This window comes from Giraffa tippelskirchi, chromosome 11 (genome assembly GCF_054371585.1).
Source record: "Giraffa tippelskirchi isolate mGirTip1 chromosome 11, T2T-mGirTip1v1.2.pri, whole genome shotgun sequence".
Classification (NCBI taxonomy): Eukaryota; Metazoa; Chordata; class Mammalia; order Artiodactyla; family Giraffidae; genus Giraffa; species Giraffa tippelskirchi.
The window spans coordinates 57,825,361-57,845,348 of NC_137285.1; the positions used below are offsets into that span (position 1 = coordinate 57,825,361).

At 41.0% G+C, this 19,988-nt stretch overlaps 1 protein-coding gene across 1 annotated transcript in view; it reads right to left on the reverse strand.

Annotated features, from left to right (window-relative positions):
- Window positions 1-19,988, reverse strand: part of NR3C2 (nuclear receptor subfamily 3 group C member 2) — a 418,452-nt gene that overhangs the window by 74,087 nt on the left and 324,377 nt on the right. Inside the window, 2 exon segments of the mRNA XM_081544295.1 lie at window positions 15,146-15,290; window positions 17,546-17,896. Coding sequence (XP_081400421.1) covers window positions 15,146-15,290; window positions 17,546-17,896 — 496 coding nt within the window.

A 19,988-nucleotide genomic window follows, 5' to 3' on the forward strand; every position in this document is an offset into this window, starting at 1 on the left:
ATAGACTTGGATTACCGTGATATTGAATGGTTTGCCTTGGAAACGAACGGAGATCATTCTATCATTTTTGAGATTGCATCCAAGTACTGCATTTTGGACTCTTTTGTTGACCATGATGGCTACTCCATTTCTTCTAAGGGATTCTTGCCCACAGTAGTAGATATAATGATCATCTGAGTTAAATTCACCCATTCCAGTCCATCTTAGTTCACTGATTCCTAGAATGTCAACGTTCACTCTTGCCATCTCCTGTTTAACCACTTCCAATTTGCCTTGATTCATGGACCTAACATTCCAGGTTCCTATGCAATATTGCTCTTTACAGCATTGGACTTTGCGTCTATCACCAGTCACATCCACAGTTGGGTATCGTTTTTGCTTTGGCTCCATCCCATCATTCCCATCTGAATGCAGAGTTCCAAAGAATAGCAAGGAGAGATAAGAAAGCCTTCCTCAGCGATCAGTGCAAACAAATAGAGGAAAACAACAGATTGGGAAAGACTAGAGACCTCTTCAAGAAAATTAGAGATACCAAAGGAATATTTCATGCAAAGATAGGCTCGATAAAGGACAGAAATGGTATGGACCTAACAGAAGCAGAAGATATTAAGAAGAGGTGGCAAGAATACACAGAAGAACTGTACAAAAAAGATCTTCACGACCGAGATAAGCACGATGGTGTGATCACTCACCTAGAGCCAGACATCCTGGAACGTGAAGTCAAGTGGGCCTTAGAAAGCATCACTACGAACAAAGCTAGTGGAGGTGATGGAATTCCAGTTGAGCTACTTCAAATCCTCAAAGGTGATGCTGTGAAAGTGCTGCACTCGATATGCCAGCAAATTTGAAAAACTCAGCAGTGGCCACAGGACTGGAAGAGGTCAGTTTTCATTCCAATCCCAAAGAAAGGCAATGCCAAAGAATGCTCAAACTACCACACAATTGCACTCATCTCACATGCTAGTAAAGTAATGCTCAAAATTCTCCAAGCCAGGCTTCAGCAATACGTGAACCGTGAACTTCCAGATGTTCAAGCTGGTTTTAGAAAAGGCAGAGGAACCAGAGATCAAATTGCCAATATCCGATGGATCATCGAAAAAGCAAGAGAGTTCCAGAAAAACATCTATTTCTGCTTTATTGACTATGCCAAAGCCTTTGACTGTGTGGATCACAATAAACTGTGGAAAATTCTGAAAGAGACGGGAGTACCAGACCATCTGACCTGTCTCTTGAGAAACCTGTATGCAGGTCAGGAAGCAACAGTTAGAACTGGACATGGAACAACAGACTGGTTCCAAATAGGAAAAGGAGTACGTCAAGGCTGTATATTGTCACCCTGCTTATTTAACTTATACGCAGAGTACATCATGAGAAACGCTGGGCTGGAAGAAACACAAGCTGGAATCAAGATTGCCGGGAGAAATATCAATAACCTCAGACATGCGGATGACACCACCCTTATGGCAGAAAGTGAAGAAGAACTAAAGAGCCTCTTGATGAAGGTGAAGGAGGAGAGTGAAAAAGTTGGCTTAAAGCTCAACGTTCAGAAAACTAAGATTATGGCATCTGGTCCCATCACTCCATGGGAAATAGATGGGGAAACAGTGGAAACAGTGTCAGACTTTACTTTTTTGGGCTCCAGAATCACTGCTGATGGTGACTGCAGCCATGAAATTAAAAGACGCTTGCTCCTTAGAAGGAAGGTTATGGCCAACCTAGATAGCATGTTTAAAAGCAGAGACATTACTTTGCCAACAAAAGTCCGTCTAGTCAAGGCTATGGTTTTTCCAGTGGTCATGTATGGAAGTGAGAGTTGGATGGTGAAGAAAGCTGAGCGCCAAAGAATTGATGCTTTTGAACTGTGGTGTTGGAGAAGACTCTTGAGAGTCCCTTGGACTGCAAGGAGATCCAATCAATCCATCCTAAAAGAGATCAATCCTGGGTGTTCATTGGAAGGTCTGATGTTGAAGCTGAAGCTCCAATACTTTGGCCACCTCATGCGAAGGGTTGACTCATTGGAAAAGACCCTAATGCTGCGTAGGGTTTGGGGCGGGTGGAGAAGGGGACGACAGAGGATGAGATGGTTGGATGGCATCACCAACTCGATGAACATGGGTTTGGGTAGACTCCGGGAGTTGGTGATGGACAGAGAGGCCTGGCGTGCTGCAATTCATGGGGTCGCAGAGAGTCGGACACGACTGAGCGACTGAACTGAACTGAACTGAACTGAACTAATGAGAACCTACTGTATAGCTCAGGGACCTCTACTCAACGCTCTATGCTGACCTGAAAGGGAAAAAAAGAAAATGTGGTGTGTTTTGTTTTTTTTTATGGAAATTCAAAAAGGAGGGAATATATGTACATGTATAGCTGATTCCCTTGGCTATACGGCAGAAACTGAAAGAACACTGTAAAGCAGCTATAGCCCAACAAAAATTTCCAAAAGTAAAATAAAGACCACTCTCCTCACTGCACTCATTTTCCTCAGGTAAGGGAGGTCCCTGTCCCTTGCACACTCTTAGGAACTTTTCTTTTTTATTGAAGCAGAGTTGATTTATAATGTTGTGCTACTTTCTGCTATACAGAAGTGATTCAGTCATACATATCCTTCTGTTCTTTTTCATATTCTTTTCCATTGTGGTTTCATACTGTTATCCATTACAGGATATTGCATATAATTCCCTGTGATGAACTTTTCTTGATGTGAGCAGATTACCCATTCCATCAAGAACCTTCCTCCCTTCGCTTCCTCCGCTGAAATATTTGAAAGTAACTTTTGATTGCAACTCTACCTCTCATCACCCTGCTTGGTTGATAAAAGGGAAGAAATACTTTTTTAAAAAGAGGAGAAATAAAGAAGAAATACGGTTTTTTAAAAAAGAATACAGTCCCTTCTGTTTTGGAACTTTACCTACATTTCCTCTCCCCTCACATATAACTGAGTATTTTTTAAAATGAGTATCTTTTATTTGTTGGGTATAAAGTTCAATTATTAAATAAACCTTATTAACTATATTACACGAATCCTATACACATGTAGGAGGGGGAAGAACAGTATTTAAATATGTCAAAGACAGAAAAGTATGTTAGACCTCCTCCAGCATTTTTTTTTTTTTTGCCACACCAAGCTTCCTGTGGGATCTTAGTTCCCAGACCAGGGATGACTGTGGCCCCTGGAGTGGAAGGGCAGAGTCTTAACCACTGGACACCCAGAGAAGTCCCCTAACTTAACGATTTCTTGTTTGTTGCTTAAAACAAGACCCCATGACACCCTCCTTGCAGCTCCCTCTGCCTGTCCCCCTTCCAATGGCAAGATGTCCTTTATGCCTTGTTATTGTTGTTTAATCACTAAGTTGTGTCCGACTCTTTGCGACCCCATGAACTGCAGCACGCCAGGCTTCTCTGTCCTTCATTATCTCCCTGAGTTTCCTCAAACTCATGTCCATTGAGTCAGTGATGCCATCCAACAGTCTCATTCTCTGTCACCCCCTCCTCCTCTTGCCCTCAATTTTTCCCAGCATCAGGGTCTCTTCCAAGGAGTCAGCTCTTCACATCAGGTGGCCAAAGTAGCTGAGCTTCAGCATTTGTCCTTCCAATGAATATTCAGGGTTGATTTCCTTTAAGATTGATTTGTTTGATCTCCTTGCTGTCCAAAGGACTTTCAAGACTCCTGTTTCTTCATGGCAAATAGACAGGGAAAATGTGGAAACAGTGTCAGATTTCAATTTCTTGGGCTCCAAAGTAAATGCAGATGGTGACTGCAGCCATGAAATTAAAAGACTCTTGCTCCTTGGAAGAATAGCTATGCCAAACCTTTATGCCTACTTCTCTGCAAAAGAAAGCTAGTTCCATTTTGCAATGTTTCTGTCCCTTGCAGACAAGGAATAATCACTGTTAGCGAAATTGTTTTTCTTTGTTCAGGTGTCTCACACTCAACCATCTACAGAGGCTGGGCCTGGGTGAGCAGGGCAGAAGGGCACGTGGTGGTGGGATGTGTGATGAGACGAGCAGCTTCTGTACTCTCTAAGTGGGGGCTCTGAGTCCTGCTTGGCAAGCCAAGTGCTCAGATCATTCTAAGGAGGACGTTGGCCCTCCAGCTTCTGGTCCAGGGTCTGGGGCATGGAAGGGTCTAATGGAGACAGAAGGAGGACTTTTTTCTTATACAGTTTATTCCCCTAGATTGACCCAGAAGTGAAAAACGAAACAATGGAAATCTCAGAAGGCTGCTGATTTTTAAGTGCAGGAAAAGAGGGGTAGAGTGTGTGTGTGTGTGTGTGTGTGTGTGTGTGTGTGTGTGTGTGTGTGAGAGAGAGAGAGAGACAGTGAAAAAAGTGAGAAAGAGAGGAAGGAAGGAAAGAGGAGGAAGCAGGAAGAGGTGGGGAAGTGAGGAGGGAAGAGATGAGAAGGTAGGGAGGGGAGGGAGAAAAAGAGGTGGTCAGAAGCTAGAAACTACAGAAACTCCATAGTTCAGTGGAACAGAGGGAGGTAAGAAATCAGATCCGAAAGCAGGAGCAAGGGAATAGGGGAGGGAAAGAGAGGCTGGGGACAGAGGGGGAGAGGAGGGAGCTAGTGCTGGGGGTGCACCCCACGCCCTGCCCCTGTCAGTCACCAGCCCCAGTCTGGCTGGATCAAGGCCCAGGCACCGAAGTCACCTCCTGTGGCTCAGAGATATCGATCAGTCCCTCGGGAGGCAAGGGTGAGGTATGTCTCAGTCTCACTCCAACCCTCCGGGCTCCCGTGGGGACACCGATTCCAGCCTGAACAACAGGGACCTGTCCGCAAGATGCAGCCCCTCTGAGCCGAGCCTCCTGGAGCTTTAGGACTTTAGATGCAGAGGGATCTTAAAGGGATGCTTCCTTGGGCAGAGCGGCCTGGGGAGAGCCCCTCACTAAAGTCAGCCAGATTATGGCGGCCCTCAGTGGGGACAAACCAAGGGCAGGCAGCCCCCCATGGTCTGAAGTGGTGGATAACTGAGTCCTGCACTTTTCTACTGGCACTGCCATCAGACAGGCAGCACTGACCCAGAGGGCGGGGTGGGCTGAGCTCACAAGCTGGTCAAACAAGGGCCCCCGTGTAGTCACACTCAGCTCTCACCCGAGACTCAGAAACGGGCACGAAGACTTAAGCTCTCTCTTACCAACAGTCTCTGAACCCGAACAATCAAAGGCTCAGAGCTACAAAGGCAGTGAAAAATCATCCAAAATACATTTTTTTAAAAAAATCGGGCTCCGACTTGAAATAATACAAACATGCTTTTAAATACACTTTTCATTCTCTATTACTCAACCGTTAAAAAGAAGGAAACAATTCCACTTAGAGCAACATGGATGTACCTAGAAATTATCATTACTAGGTGAACTAACTTGGACAGAAAAAGACAAATACCCTACCATATATGTATATGTGGAATCTAGTATTGATTACACACAGCACAAATAACCTACCTATGAAACAGAAAAAGACTCAACAGACATAGAGAACGGACTTGTGATTGTCAAGGGGGAGAGTGAGTGAGGAGGGATGGATTGGGAGCTTGGGACCAGCAGATGCAAACTAGTATATATAGGATGGAGAAACAGCCTCATACTGTATAACATAGGAATCATATTGAATATTCTATGATAAACTACAATGGGAAATAATATGAAAGAAATATATCAATATATTTGTATAACTAAGTCACTGCAGTACAGCAGAAATTAACACAACACTGTAAATCAACCATACCTCTAATAAAATAAATACATATATACTTTTAATTATAAAATATTCAGTTCAGTTGCTCAGATGTGTCCGATTTTCTGCAAGCTCGTGGACTGCAGCACGCCAGGCCTCCTTGTCCATCACCAACTCCCGGAGCTTACTCAAACTCATGTCCATGGAGTTGGTGATGCCATCCACCCATCTCATCCTCTGTTGTCCCCTTCTCCTCCCATCTTCAATCTTTTCCAACATCAGGGTCTTTTCAAATGAGTCAGCTCTTCGCATCAGGTGGCCCAAGTATTGGAGTTTCAGCTTCAACATCAGTCCTTTCAATGACAACTCAGGACTGATCTCCTTTAGGATGGACTGGTTGGATCTCCTTGCAGGCCAAGGGACTCTCAAGAGTCTTCTCCAACACCACAGTTCAAAAGCATCAATTCTTCAGTGCTTTCTTTATAGTCCAACTCTCATATCCATACATGACCACTGGAAAAACCATAGCCTCGACTAGATGGACCTTTGTTGGCAAAGTAATGTCTCTGCTTTTTAATATGCTGTCTAGGTTGGTCATAACTTCCCGTCCAAAGAGTAAGAGCCTTTTAATTTCATGGCTGAAGTCACCATCTGCAGTGATTTTGGAGCCCCCAAAAATAAAGTCTGCCACATCAACTGTTTCCCCATCTATTTGCCATGAAGTGATGGGACTGGATGCCATGATCTTAGTTTTCTGAATGTTGAGTTTTAAGCCAACTTTTGACTTTCCTCTTTCACTTTCATCAGGAGACTCTTCAGTTCTTCTTCACTTTCTGCCATAAGGGTGGTGTCATCTGCATATCTGAGGTTATTGATATTTCTCTCGGCAATCTTGATTCCAGCTTGTGCTTCTTCCAGCCCAGCATTTCTCATAATGTACTCTGCATATAAGTTAAATAAGCAGGGTGACAATATACAGCCTTGACGTACTCCTTTTCCTATTTGGAACCAGTCTGTTGTTCCATGTCCAGTTCTAACTGTTGCTTCCTGACCTGCATACGGGTTTCTCAAGAGGCAGGTAAGGTGGTCTGGCATTCCCATCTCTTGAAGAAATTTCCACAGTTTTTTGTGATCTGCATAGTCAAAGGCTTTGGCATAGTCAATAAAGCAGAAGTAGATATTTTTCTGGGACTTCCTTGCTTTTTTGACGATCCATCGGATGTTGGCAATTTGATCTCTGGTTCCTCTGCCTTTTCTAAAACCAGCTTGAACATCTGGACGTTCACGGTTCACTTATTGTTGAAGCCTGGCTTGGAAAATTTTGAGCATTACTTTGATAGTGTGTGAGATGAGTGCAATTGTGTGGTAGTTTGAGCATTCTTTGGCACTGCCTTTCTTTGGGATTGGAATGAAAACTGACCTTTTCCAGTCCTGTGGCCACTGCTGAGTTTTCCAAATTTGCTGGCATGTTGAGTGCAGCACTTTCACAGCATCATCTTTCAGGATTTGAAATAGCTCAACTGGAATTCCATCACATCCACTAGCTTTGTTCGTAGTGATGCTTTCTAAGGCCCACTTGACTTCACATTCCAGGATGTCTGGCTCTAGGTGAGTGATCACACCATCAAGATTACCTGGGTTGTGAAGATCTTTTTTGTACAGTTCTTCTGTGTATTCTTGCCACTTCTTCTTAATGTCTTCTGCTTCTGTTAGGTCCATACCATTTCTGTCCTTTACTGAGCCCATCTTTGCATGAAATGTTCCCTTGGTATCTCTAATTTTGTTGAGGAGATCTCTAGTCTTTCCCATTCTGTTGTTTTCCTCTATTTCTTTGCACTGATCACTGAGGAAGGCTTTCTTATGTCTCCTTGCTATTCTTTGGAACTCTGCATTCAAATGGGAATATCTTTCCTTTTCTCCATTGGTTTTCACTTCTCTTCTCTTCACAGCTATTTGTAAGGCCTTCACAGACAGCCATTTTGCTTTTTTGCGTTTCTTTTCCATGGGGATGGTCTTGATCCCTGTTTCCTGTACAATGTCATGAATCTCTGTCCATAGTTCATCAGGCAGTCTATCAGATCTAGTCCCTTAAATCTATTTCTATTCTATTTCCACTAATCTAATCTATTTCCACTGTATAGTCATAAGGGATTTTATTTAGGTCATACCTGAATGGTCTAATGGTTTTCCCCACTTTCTTCAATTTAAGTCTGAATTTGGCGATAAGAGTTCATGATCTTAGCCACAGTCAGCTCCAAGTCTTCTTTCTGCTGACTCTATAGAGCTTCTCCAATTTGGCTGCAAATAATATAATCAATCTGATTTTGGTGTCGACCATCTGGTGATGTCCATGTGTAGAGTCTTCTCTTGTGTTGCTGGAAGAGGGTGTTTGCTATGACCAGTGAGTTCTCTTGGCAAACTCTATTAGCCTTTGTCCTGCTTCATTCTGTACTCCAAGGCCAAATTTGCCTGTTATTCCAGGTGTTTCTTGACTTCCTACTTAAGCATTCCAGTCCCCTATAATGTAAAGGACATCTTTTTTGGGTGTTAGTTCTAAAAGGTCTTGTAAGTCTTCACAGAACTGTTCAACTTCAGCTTCTTCAGCATTACTGGTTGGGGCATAGACTTGGATTACTCTGATACTGAATGGCTTGCCTTAGAAATGAACAGAGATCATTCTGTCATTTTTGAGATTGCATCCAAGTACTGCATTTTGGACTCTTTTTTGACTATGATGGCTACTGCATTTCTTCTAAGGGATTCCTGCCCACAATAGTAGATATAATGGTCATCTGAGTAAAATTCACCCATTCCAGTCCATTTTAGTTCGCTGATTCCTAAAATGTTGACGTTCACTCTTGCCATCTCCTGTTTGACCACTTCCAATTTGCCTTGATTCATGGACCTAACATTCCAGGTTCCTATGCAGTATTGCTCTTTACAGCATCGGACCTTTCTTCCATCACCAGTCATATCCACAACTGGGTGTTGTTTTTGCTTTGGCTCCATCCCTTCATTCTTTCTGGAGTTATGTCTCCACAGATCTCCAGTAGCATATTAGGCACCTACTGACCTGGGGAGTTCATCTTTCAGTGTCCTATCTTTCTGCCTTTTCATACTGTTCATGGGGTTCTCAAGGCAAGAATATTGAAGTGGTTTGCCATTCCCTTCTCCAGAGGACCACATTTTGTTAGAACTCTCCACTATGACCTGTCCGTCTTATTGGCTGGACTTAAAAGAGAACAAAACACTGAACCTTCATTTCAGAAATTAAAAAAATTTGAAGAAATTTCATTACAGGCTTAAATGGGAGTTTTAATATGTGTATTGAAATTGATAAGAAATTTGAATACTTGCAGTGATTTGGAAGCATATTTGATAAGCTGTTTCAAGGCAAAATTGAATAATGAATCATTTAATACATATTTGAAAGTTTTGAGTTTATAATAAAAATTCTAGTATTCTAATTTAAAGTACTAACTCATATCTTCACCCCAATGTTTAATAAAAACTTAAAAATAATGTTCTCCTTATTATTCCCTACTTCCCATCATTCCTTCATCTCCAATAACTGCTGAAGGATAAGATCTTTGGGACCTTTCAGATCCATTTCACAGTTGAAGGCAAACACATAATCAACTATTCAAGTTTTCTTCTCCATTTTAAATATAGCTACACCTCTGTTGGTGAAAACAATGTATTTCTGTATCACACTTTTTGGTCATAAACAGCAATGATAATTAAAAATCTCTCTTGATGAATAGATTGTTTGGTGTATTAATTCATTTATTCCACAAATATTTATGGAGAACCTGCTATGCCTTGGACACAATGCCAAGGGCTGGAAATTAACAAATGATTAAGACAGAGTCCATGATTTCAAGGAGGAGGTGCTATCCAACATGCGAGGGATACAGACACCTACAAAGAGCTGCCAATGCGGGTGAGAGGGGGTCCAAGACAGCTGAGGGTGAGTGGGAGAGCAAGGGTGGGTCCCATCAGCGCATTCTATCCTCAGCCGAATGGCATGCATTACTCCCTGGCACAAAAAGGCAGCTTGTTTCCCTCTCTTTGGTGAAAGGTATGAGGCACGGGCACTGACTGGGGAGAACACAGGGACACGTTCAGAAAACATGAATAGTAAGTTGTCGGCAGGCCTGGGAGAAGCATGTTCAAGCCTTCCAGCCCCCACTTCACTGGGACTGTGACAGCATTTAACACTAGTCACCACAGCTCCTTTTCCAAAGTTCTCTCTTTTCCTGGAGTCTGTGAGATAACACTCTCCTGTCTTTCTTCTTTTAATCTCCACCTCTAAGATGTATTTGAAAATTTCTCTCTCCAGCACGACCTCTCTTTGGGCTTCTGATCTGTCCAGTTAACCACCCATTTGACATCTCCTCTTAGACAATAAGTCAAAAGCAATTCAATCTTAACACTGGCCTCGTGCTCTTCCCTCCCAAACCCTGGTCCTCCAATCCAGCTCTTTAACCCAGTGAGTGGTGCCATGTCTCCCCTGGTACTTATGGCTGAGGCTTGAAAGTCATCTTACACATCTACTTCCTCTTTCTCCTCTCCAATTCCTATCAGAATCCAACCACCCACAACTCATGCTGATTCTGCCGTTGGGCATCTTTGCATTTCTATCGAGGTCCATTGTGATGCTGCCCTTCATTCAGTGCTGGTCCCTCAGCTTAAATCAACTTTCTTCCTCCTGTACTTCCTGCCCCTGGATGACACTAGCTTCATCAATCCCAGGGAATCCTTCCCTGTCTAGACCAATACCTCTCATTACCTGTTCTCAAAGTACTCTTCTTTCAGTACTTATCACAACTATGATTTTAGAATTTTTTCTGCATCTATTGAGATAACCATATGGTTTTTATCTTTCAATTTGTTAATGTGGTGTATTACATTGATTGATTTGCAGATGTTAAAAAAACCTTGCATTCCTGGGATAAAGCCCACTTGGTCATGATGTATGATCTTTCTAATATGATGTTGGATTCTGTTTGCTAGAATTTTATTAAGGATTTTTGCATCTATGTTCATCAGTGATATTGGCCTGTAGTTTTCCTTTTTTGTGACATCTTTGTCTGGTTTTGGAATTAGGGTGATGGTGGCCTCATAGAATGAGTTTGGAAGTTTACCATCTTCTGCAATTTTCTGGAAGAGTTTGAGTAGGATAGGTGTTAGCTCTTCTCTAAATTTAAGGTAGAATTCCGCTGTGAAGCCGTCTGGTCCTGGGCTTTTGTTTGCTGGAAGATTTCTGATGACAGTTTCGATTTCCGTGCTTGTGATGGGTCTGTTAAGATCTTCTATTTCTTCCTGGTTCAGTTTTGGAAAGTTATACTTTTCTAAGAATTTGTCCATTTCTTCCAAGTTGTCCATTTTATTGGCATATAGCTGTTGGTAGTAGTCTCTTATGATCCTTTGTATTTCTGTGGAGTCTGTTGTGATCTCTCCATTTTCATTTCTAATTTTGTTGATCTGATTCTTCTCCCTTTGTTTCTTGATGAGTCTGGCTAATGGCTTGTCAGTTTTGTTTATTTTCTCGAAAAAGCAGCTTTTAGTTTTGTTGATTTTTGCTATGGTCTCTTTTGTTTCTTTTGCATTTATTTCTGCCCTAATTTTTAAGATTTCTTTCCTTCTACTGACCCTGGGGTTTTTCATTTCTTCCTTCTCTAGTTGCTTTAGGTGTAGAGTTAGTTGATTTATTTGATTTTTTTCTTGTTTCTTGAGGTACGCCTGTATTGCTATGAACCTTCCCCTTAGTATTGCTTTTACAGTGTCCCATAGGTTTTGGGTTGTTGTGTTTTCATTTTCATTCGTTTCTATGCATAATTTGATTTCTTTTTTGATTTCTTCTGTGATTTGTTGGTTATTCAGAAGCGTGTTGTTTAGCCTCCATATGTTGGAATTTTTAATAGAATTTTTTGATAATGTCTGTCTGTTCCATTAGACTACATACTCCATGAGACAGGGTATATTAATATATTTCACAATTTGAAAATCACTGCTTAGAAAATTGATGAGAGTTAGTAAATATCTCCTCAATAAGTACAGAATGAAGTATGCATATACAAACTTCAGCTCTACCCCATACTCTGCAACTTATTAATTTCCCTAAAATATACAGGGTCTATGATAGCACCTTGTGGTTGAGTTACCACAACAACTCTATTTGTTGATAGGATTTGACCAAAAGGCTTTATGTCATTTCCAAATGTTTCCTGGGAGTAGGTTTTCCTCCCTGCTTTGAAAAATGCAAAGTTTTTTTTTTTTTTTCCTGCCCTACTCTTTCTACTTGAGAGAAAACTTAGTAAGTCTAGGCTGTGGTTGAGGTCAGAGGTTTTAAGAATAGGGAACAAAATGTTCATTCTAGTACTTATACAATGTCATATTATTTAACTACTTACAATGTTAGAAGGGAATTTTTTGGTTATTTCCATTTTATTTCTATTAATATTTTCTAGAACAAATCAATGCACAGAGCTTATATGACTTTTTCTTTTGTTTTTGGTTTCTTATCTACTTCTAAGAACCTTCAATGACATTAATTTTATCAGTGTCTGGGAATGGATAAAATGTGGCCAATTCTATTTGGTAAAAACAAAACAAACAAATATGGTAATTATGTTCTATAAAGTTACAGTAGACACAAAAATAGCTAATACTGAGCTATGTCTCCTTCAAGGGGACATACGGTGAGGTTCCTGGGAGCTACTGCTCATAACATTTTCATCAGCTGATCTACACCTAATCTTGTTTTATGTGTATTTCTGTTTAAAGACACCGTATTAACATATATTGTTGATTCATTAATACTGAGCTCACAGCCAACAGTACCGTTACTCATGCCTGATAGAAGCTTATCGAACATCTGTATTTTTTCCCTACGGCACATCACAGCCTTCTTGCACTTAGGAACACCAGATAGCACTACAGCATTCTACTCATGGGTCATTTTAAACAGTGAAATCATCAGAAAAAAGCACAACAATGCAAAAAATGGTACTAAATAGACCATGTAAAAGATACTTGTTTACCATATGAGAACTGAAACAAGAAGGCCTAGTCTCAGCTGAAATGTACACGTCAGGTCCCTCAAATTTACTGCCTCTCTGTGCGGCAAATATTGACTTTGGGTTTACAAATGTGCCAGAAGACCAATGCACAAATACAGAATCTGCAAATAATGAGATAAGGTCTACACACATACAATGGAGTATTATCCAGCCATGAAATGAAACTCTGATACCTGCTACAGTAAGGATGAACCTTGAAAACTTTATGCTAAGTGAAATAAGCCAGACCCCCAAAAAAGGACACATATTACATCGTTCCATTTATATGAAATATCTAGAATAGGCAAGTTATCAGGGCTTTGGGGGAAAGGAGGATGCTGAGTTATTGTTCAATTGGTCTAGAGTTTCTGTTTGGGATGATGAAAAAAGTACTGGAGATGGATGGTGATGGGAGTACAACGAAGTCAATGCAATTAATGCTACTGTTGTACCATGAATGGTTAAACAGGAACATTTTATATTATACACATTTTACAATAAAGAATCAACAGATTCACTGAATAAGATTAAATGGATTATTTGAATCTTCTGTTAAAACCTAAAGGAGACATCTGGATGGAACTAAGAGATTCTAATTTACCCACAGGTCCTCTTAAAGCAAAGACCCTCCTTAATACGTTTTCTTTTTTTTTTCTTGGCCACACTGAGCAGCTTACAGGACCTCAGTTCCCCAGCCAGGGATCAAACCCGGGCTCCCAGCAGTGGAAGTACAGTGGCCTAACCAGTGGACCCTCGGGGAATCCCACAATGTTTTCCTTTTGGTTTATAGACCACATTGAAAAACAAGCTTGCTATTTAATAATATCAGCTGATTATTGAGGAAAACAAACAAATTAAAATGTGCATGTCAGTTGTTTGGCCTCACTTCATGCTTTTGGTGAAAATTTATGTACTCGCAGAATTATTTGTTCTGATTGCCAAAAGAATGGTCACCCCAGGAAGCAACAACTGATGCTCCTAATTTATCTTGAACTAAAACTGCCTCTCTGGTCCACTATATTTGGGTGAAGTCATTTTCTCAGGAAAACTACCACCAGTACAATTTAGGTACTTAGGCACTACATGTCCACTTTGAATCTTTCATGTCCCTTCTCTCTCTTACCTCACCAATCTAATTCTCATCTGCTTCCTTCCCTACTGAAAAACCCCTATTTTCATATCTCTAGAGACAGCCATCTGTTAGAATATGGCTGTGGTTACTATCATCATTCAAATGTTCCTTTTTATTTTAAGTATTTCTTGACCCGACAATTACAAAGAAGCATGGCTAGATATAAACATAAACGGAATGTGCTAATGTAGAATGCAAACAATATTAAAATGTTAAACTTAACATAGGGAGGAATTCATGGCCAAAGAAAAGTCTATTACAGTTCTTTCAATCTTTTTAAAATGCATCATAAAACTAAAAATGTTTCACTACAGAATAACATTTTGGCTTCTCTTATGATTGCAAAGAAGGGTAATTATGATTGTCATGAAAACACACTGAGCAGCTGTATACTGTTAACAAAAGAATCATTCTATGAACATGCTCAAAAACTGGCACTCTATACGCTCACACTTCCTAGAAATTAGACAGTCTTCCCAACTGGAGCAGACAGCAAAAGAGACACTTTGCTATTAATTGTGGCTTTGTACCAATCAAGTTTTGGGAGCCAATTGGATTATCTTTCTTTGGGACAATTTCTTACACATACTCAGACATGTGCATTATAATTTTATAAAAAGTAATTTTTAAGTTCTCAAATGATAGCTTTTTCTATTTGCTTTTTTTTTTTAATTTTTAAATTTTTTTGGCCTTGCTGCGTGGCATGTGGGATCTTAGTTTCCCAATTAGCAATCAAACCCATACCTGCTGCAAAGAAATGTGGAGTCTTAACCACTGGCCCATCAGGAAAGTCCTGATGGCATTTTAACTCTTAAAAAATATTGGTGGGACTTCTCTACAGTGGATAGGAGTCCTCCTGCCAATGCGGGCGATATGGGTTCGATTCCTGGTCTGGGAAGATTCCATATGCCATGGAGGAACTAAAGCCCATATGCCACAACTACTGAAGCCTGCCTTCCAGAGCCTGTGAGTTGCAACCAGGGGGCCCATGTGTTACAACTGCTGAAGCTCACATGCCCTAGAACCTATGCTCTATATTCAGAGGAGCCGGTGCAAGGAGAAGTCCATGCACTGCAACTAGAGAAAGTCCATGCACTGCTCACCACAACTAGAGGAAGCCTGTGTGCAGTAATGAAGACCCAGCACCACCAAAAAAAGCACACACACATATCAGTGTATTCTTTCATAAAGGTACGTCTGTTTAGAAATCATACAAAAGCATAATGAATAACTGTTCAGTTTATTTTATGAAGGCTAATGAATAGGTACTTACTCATTAAAGACTAGGTCTGGTGCAAAATAGAGATACTGGCTGTTTGTATGTTTGTACGATCTCCAGCTCAAGGCAAATGACGACAGACACATCCAAGAATACTGGATGAGGGTTATTTGGTCCTCAAGAGGCAGGTTTTTAAATCCTGAAGAACAGAACAATTTACCACAGAAAACACTTAGCATTTAAGTACATCCCAGGAAGCAGCTTCTCAAGTCCACTCTCATTGCCCCCTTTCTCTCATCGACTCAAATCAATCGCACAGTTACTTCCACAGTACCTATCATGGACCTGGCCTTGTTTGACATTTTATGTTAAATTCACCTTAAATCCTCATGAAGCATAAACTGCCAGGGCAAAGAAAACTAAGATATCCTGGAAGTTTCACTGTGGATGGTGGTCTACCACCCTTAGTGAGACTGAAAGAATTTGTGTTAACCTGTGCCACTTGCTTCAGCCTATTCACAACTGATATCTTCAAAACCAAAGATAATTTAATGACTGTCTACTACTGCATATCTGCCATAGTGGTGGAAGATTTTAGTTTTCATGAAGTGAAGTAAAAGTTAGTCACTCAGTCGAGTCTGACTCTGTGACCCCATGGCCTGTAGCCCACCAGGCTCCTTTGTCCATGGAATTCTCCAGCAAAGAATACCAGAGTGGGTTGCCATTTCCTTCTCCAGGGGATCTTCCCAACTCAGGGATCAAACCCAGGTCTCCCACATTGCAGGAAGACTCTTTACTGTCTGAGCCACCAGGGAAGCCTGGTTTCCTGGTTAATTTTTATGAGTTTGCAGAGATTTAAAAAGTCTTATTCCTTGCTTCCCCTAGTTGGGAATAAAAGACTTTTGAGGCAGAATAAGCATCCTTGGCAGGGCTTTCTCAATAGCTCCATGGTAAAGAATGTGCCTGCAATGCAGGAGACTCAGGTTCAATCCCAGGGTCAGGAAGATGCCCTGGAGGAGGAAATGGCAACCCTCTCCAGTATTCTTGCCTGGAGAATCCCAAACACAGAAGAGCCTGGCGGGCTACAGTCTATGGGGGTCTGAGAGTCAGACACAACTGAATGACTGAGCACGCATGTCCTCCAGCATCCTTGGTGCTGGTCCTCCCTCCCCTACAGTCTCCCTTCCTGGGCCTCAAGCCCTCCATTCATTTCTTTTTCCACCCTCTGTACTCCAAGGGGCACCAAGGTATTCGTCTGTTCATATATTCACCTGGGCAAGCCTTGCCCATTCACCTGGGGAAGCCTCCCTTCAAAGAATTAGGGCTTCTGATTATCTTTTGTTTTATGCCTGCTGGTTGACCACAGGTCATCTAAGAAATGTCTTTGGATTAATGAACTGGGACACTGTGATTGCAATTCTAAGCGATGTTTCCACAGATTAACGGGGACCTTATTAACAAAATTCTACAGCATAAAAAATGACTAAATTAGGAATTTCAAGGACAATTTAAAGGGTGATGGAGGTAAGATGATATTTTCAGCAAAATGCAGAGTCCCCTAAAGCTTACCTGACAGGTCTTTTCTAAAAATTAATATTTATTGGAGTATAATTGATTTACAATATTGTGTTAGTTTCAGGTGTATAGCAAAGTGAATCAGCTTATATACAGGATATATAATTATATAACTATATAATCAGGATATACACATTTATCCACTCTTTTTCAGATTCTTTTCCCATAGAGGTCATTCCAGAGTACTGAGTAGAGTTCCCTGTGCTATATATATTTTATATATAGATATATATATAGTATGTGCGTGCATGCTCAGTCGCTTCATTCATGTCTGACTCTTTGTGACCCTGTGGACCATAGTCCATTAGGCTCCTCCATCCATGGGATTCTCCAGGCAAGAATACTAGAGTGGGTTGCCATGCCCTTCTCCAGGGAATCTTCCCGATTTAGGGATTGAAACCAGGTCTCTTACATCTCCTGCACTAGCAGGCAGGATTCTTTACCACCTGAAAAGCCCATATATAGTATATATAACTCTTTTATATACAGTAGTGTGTATGTCTTATTTAACCTGGTTTAGGCTTAGATTAGCTCTTGTTATGAGCTGCTAATAATGGGCTTATTTTGGGCTTTGACAACTGGAATGTGTTTTACCTTATTAATATTACTAGGATGAAACGTTCCATTTCAATCCTCAACATAAGAAACACATACATTATATTAACACTAGACTACTTTAACTTCTCAAGAGAGATGAGCACACTCAACAGACTTTTTCTACACACTTAATTTGACATCAAGTTAAAAAAAAAAAAAAAAACACTGGGTCTCAGGATTGAGACGAATGCTAACTCAATCGCACTGCTGCATATGGCGCACTCTGTGGCCCTCAGGTGCCTGGTTCAGGATGCAGACCCAGAAAGGAGAGCCCATCCTTACCTGGAAGTACCTTCGCCCACTTCACAACCTGGATCATCTGCTTGCCGGCTAAGCGGTTTAGGGTGGAGAGCAGGTTTTCGGCCGTATCTGGTTTGGAGCCGTCGTAGCCTGCATATACAATCTCGGGCTCGATGGTTTCAAGGATCATCGAAGGGGAAGGTGTGAGCGCTCGGGAGATGGTGGAGAGCTGCGGAACGAGCGCCGAGTTGACCGAGGGCTCCTGCGCAGGAGCGATGTATGTAGTGCCTTCCTCCGGGCTCTGCGGGGGCGGGGGCGGGGGCGGGGGTGGAGGCTGCTGGGCCTGTTCCTCCTGAATCCCTTTTAACTTCCCCAACTTCTTGGACTTCCGAGCTGAAAACACAAAGGTATAAACCATAAGGGCAAATTAAGACTATGTTTGGCCTGATAAATATGTCAAGGACAACATTTCCGTGTGTTACAGATAAATGAATGTTGTTAATAGTTACAAGAAAAAATTTTATTTTTTCATTTTGTGTCCATCTGAGGGTCTGACTGTTCCCTAAACTGATTGGGATAATCATTTCATAATGTAAAGTCATTAAAATCATTAAGCTATACACTGCATATATAGTACATGTTGGGCTTCCCTGGTGGCTCAGCTGGTAAAGAATCCGCCTGCGATGCTGGAGACGTGGATTCTATCCCTGGGTTGGGAAGATCCCCTGGAGAAGGGACAGGCTACCCCCTCCAGTGTACTGGCCTGGAGAATTCCATAGCATGGGGTAGCCAAGAGTCTGACACGACTGAGCGACCTTCACTTTCCTTCTTTCAAGTCGCTTTGGTTGTGTCCCACTCTTTGTGACCCTGGACTGCAGCTCGCTGGGCTCCTCTGTCCCTGGGATTCTCCAGGCAGGAACACTGGAGTGAGCTGCCATGGTGCTGTATGTCAATTATTACCTCAATAAAAATGAAATGGCAAAAACTACTACAATATTGTAAAGTAATTAGCCCCCAACTAAAATAAACAAATTTATTTAAAAAAAAAAAAAAGCTTTCAGAAAAAATAAATAAATAAATAAAATAAAATAGGTAAGTTTCAATTAAAAAAAAGAAAGAAAGAAGAAATAAACAGTACCAAAAAAGAGAATGAAATAAAAGGTTCTGTTGGGTATACTGTCTATGAGGTAAATTGCAATCAAATATTGACTTATATTGATGAAAACATAATTTCTCTCTAACGATGTCTTGCTATACTGGTAGGAACAGTCCTTTTTCAGTATTTTTCTGATGCCAGGCATTGTCCTGTATGCTTTCTATAAAATAACCACTTTAACAACTTGGTCAGTTTTATGACTAGGTACTATTACAATTCTCATTTTATAATGAGGAAACTGAGACCAGAAGGGCTGAGAAGTCTGTCCAAGATCACACAGCCAGCATATGTAAAACAGATGTAAGAGTTCAGAGGAAGGATAAGTTACTTCAGATGCCATTAAGTTATATATGCCTCAACTAAATCTTATATATAAAAAAAATTCCCACCTCTTATCCACCAGCGTTGGCAATAAGAGCCAGTCTTACCTGAGTGAACTTACTGTCTGAGCCCTGTCTCTGCTCCCTCTAATTAGCTTTCCTGGGCCCTTGACTTGTTCCTTTTGGTGTTTCTCTGCCACCTACTCTTCTTGCTGTGGCCTACATGTAACCACTCGCTTACTCGGAGTAGTTATTTTGTGCAAATGCTGTTAGACCAGGATCCCCAGCTATACTGTGAACTGCTGAGATATAAGGATTGGGTGTTCCTTCTCTTTGACAGCCCCCATGTCACCTTGGTAAATGTTACGCCTGCACAAGTGATTTACACATTTCCACTGAATGAATGGGGTTGCAATCAACCCCAAAGCAAGACAACAAAAGGGAAGAAATGAAGTATCTAGATGATTCCAAATGGGAGTGCTAACTAATAAACGTACAGGAAGTTAATGCTATTAAAAAAGGCAGGTGTGAGTTATACCATTACACAATCTTTAAAAGTCTCTCCTACTGTTTATTTTTTACTGTAAACAATTCACATATCACATGGTCTATAACCAAAAGATATGACAAAATACTGTACAGGAATACCATTTTAGAGTTCCAGGAGAATATATGTACAAGAGACCATGTTCTAATTTATCTAGAACAGTCCTGGTTTACTTTGATTTGGTTTATGCTTGATTCCCAGCACGATTATTAGTAAGTGCCCCCTTTTACTCCTAAAAGCACTACATTTTGGACAACAAATAATGTGTTCATCTTAATTAAAACCAAAGAATCAGTATTAACTTTAAGAAACTGCTCACAAATTTTTTATTGAAGTATAGTTGGTTTCCAGTGTTGTGTTCGTTTCTGCAGTACAGCAACGTGTCAGGTATACACATACATATTTCATATTCTTTTCCATTATGGTTTATCACAGGATATTGAATATAGTTCCCTGTGCTAT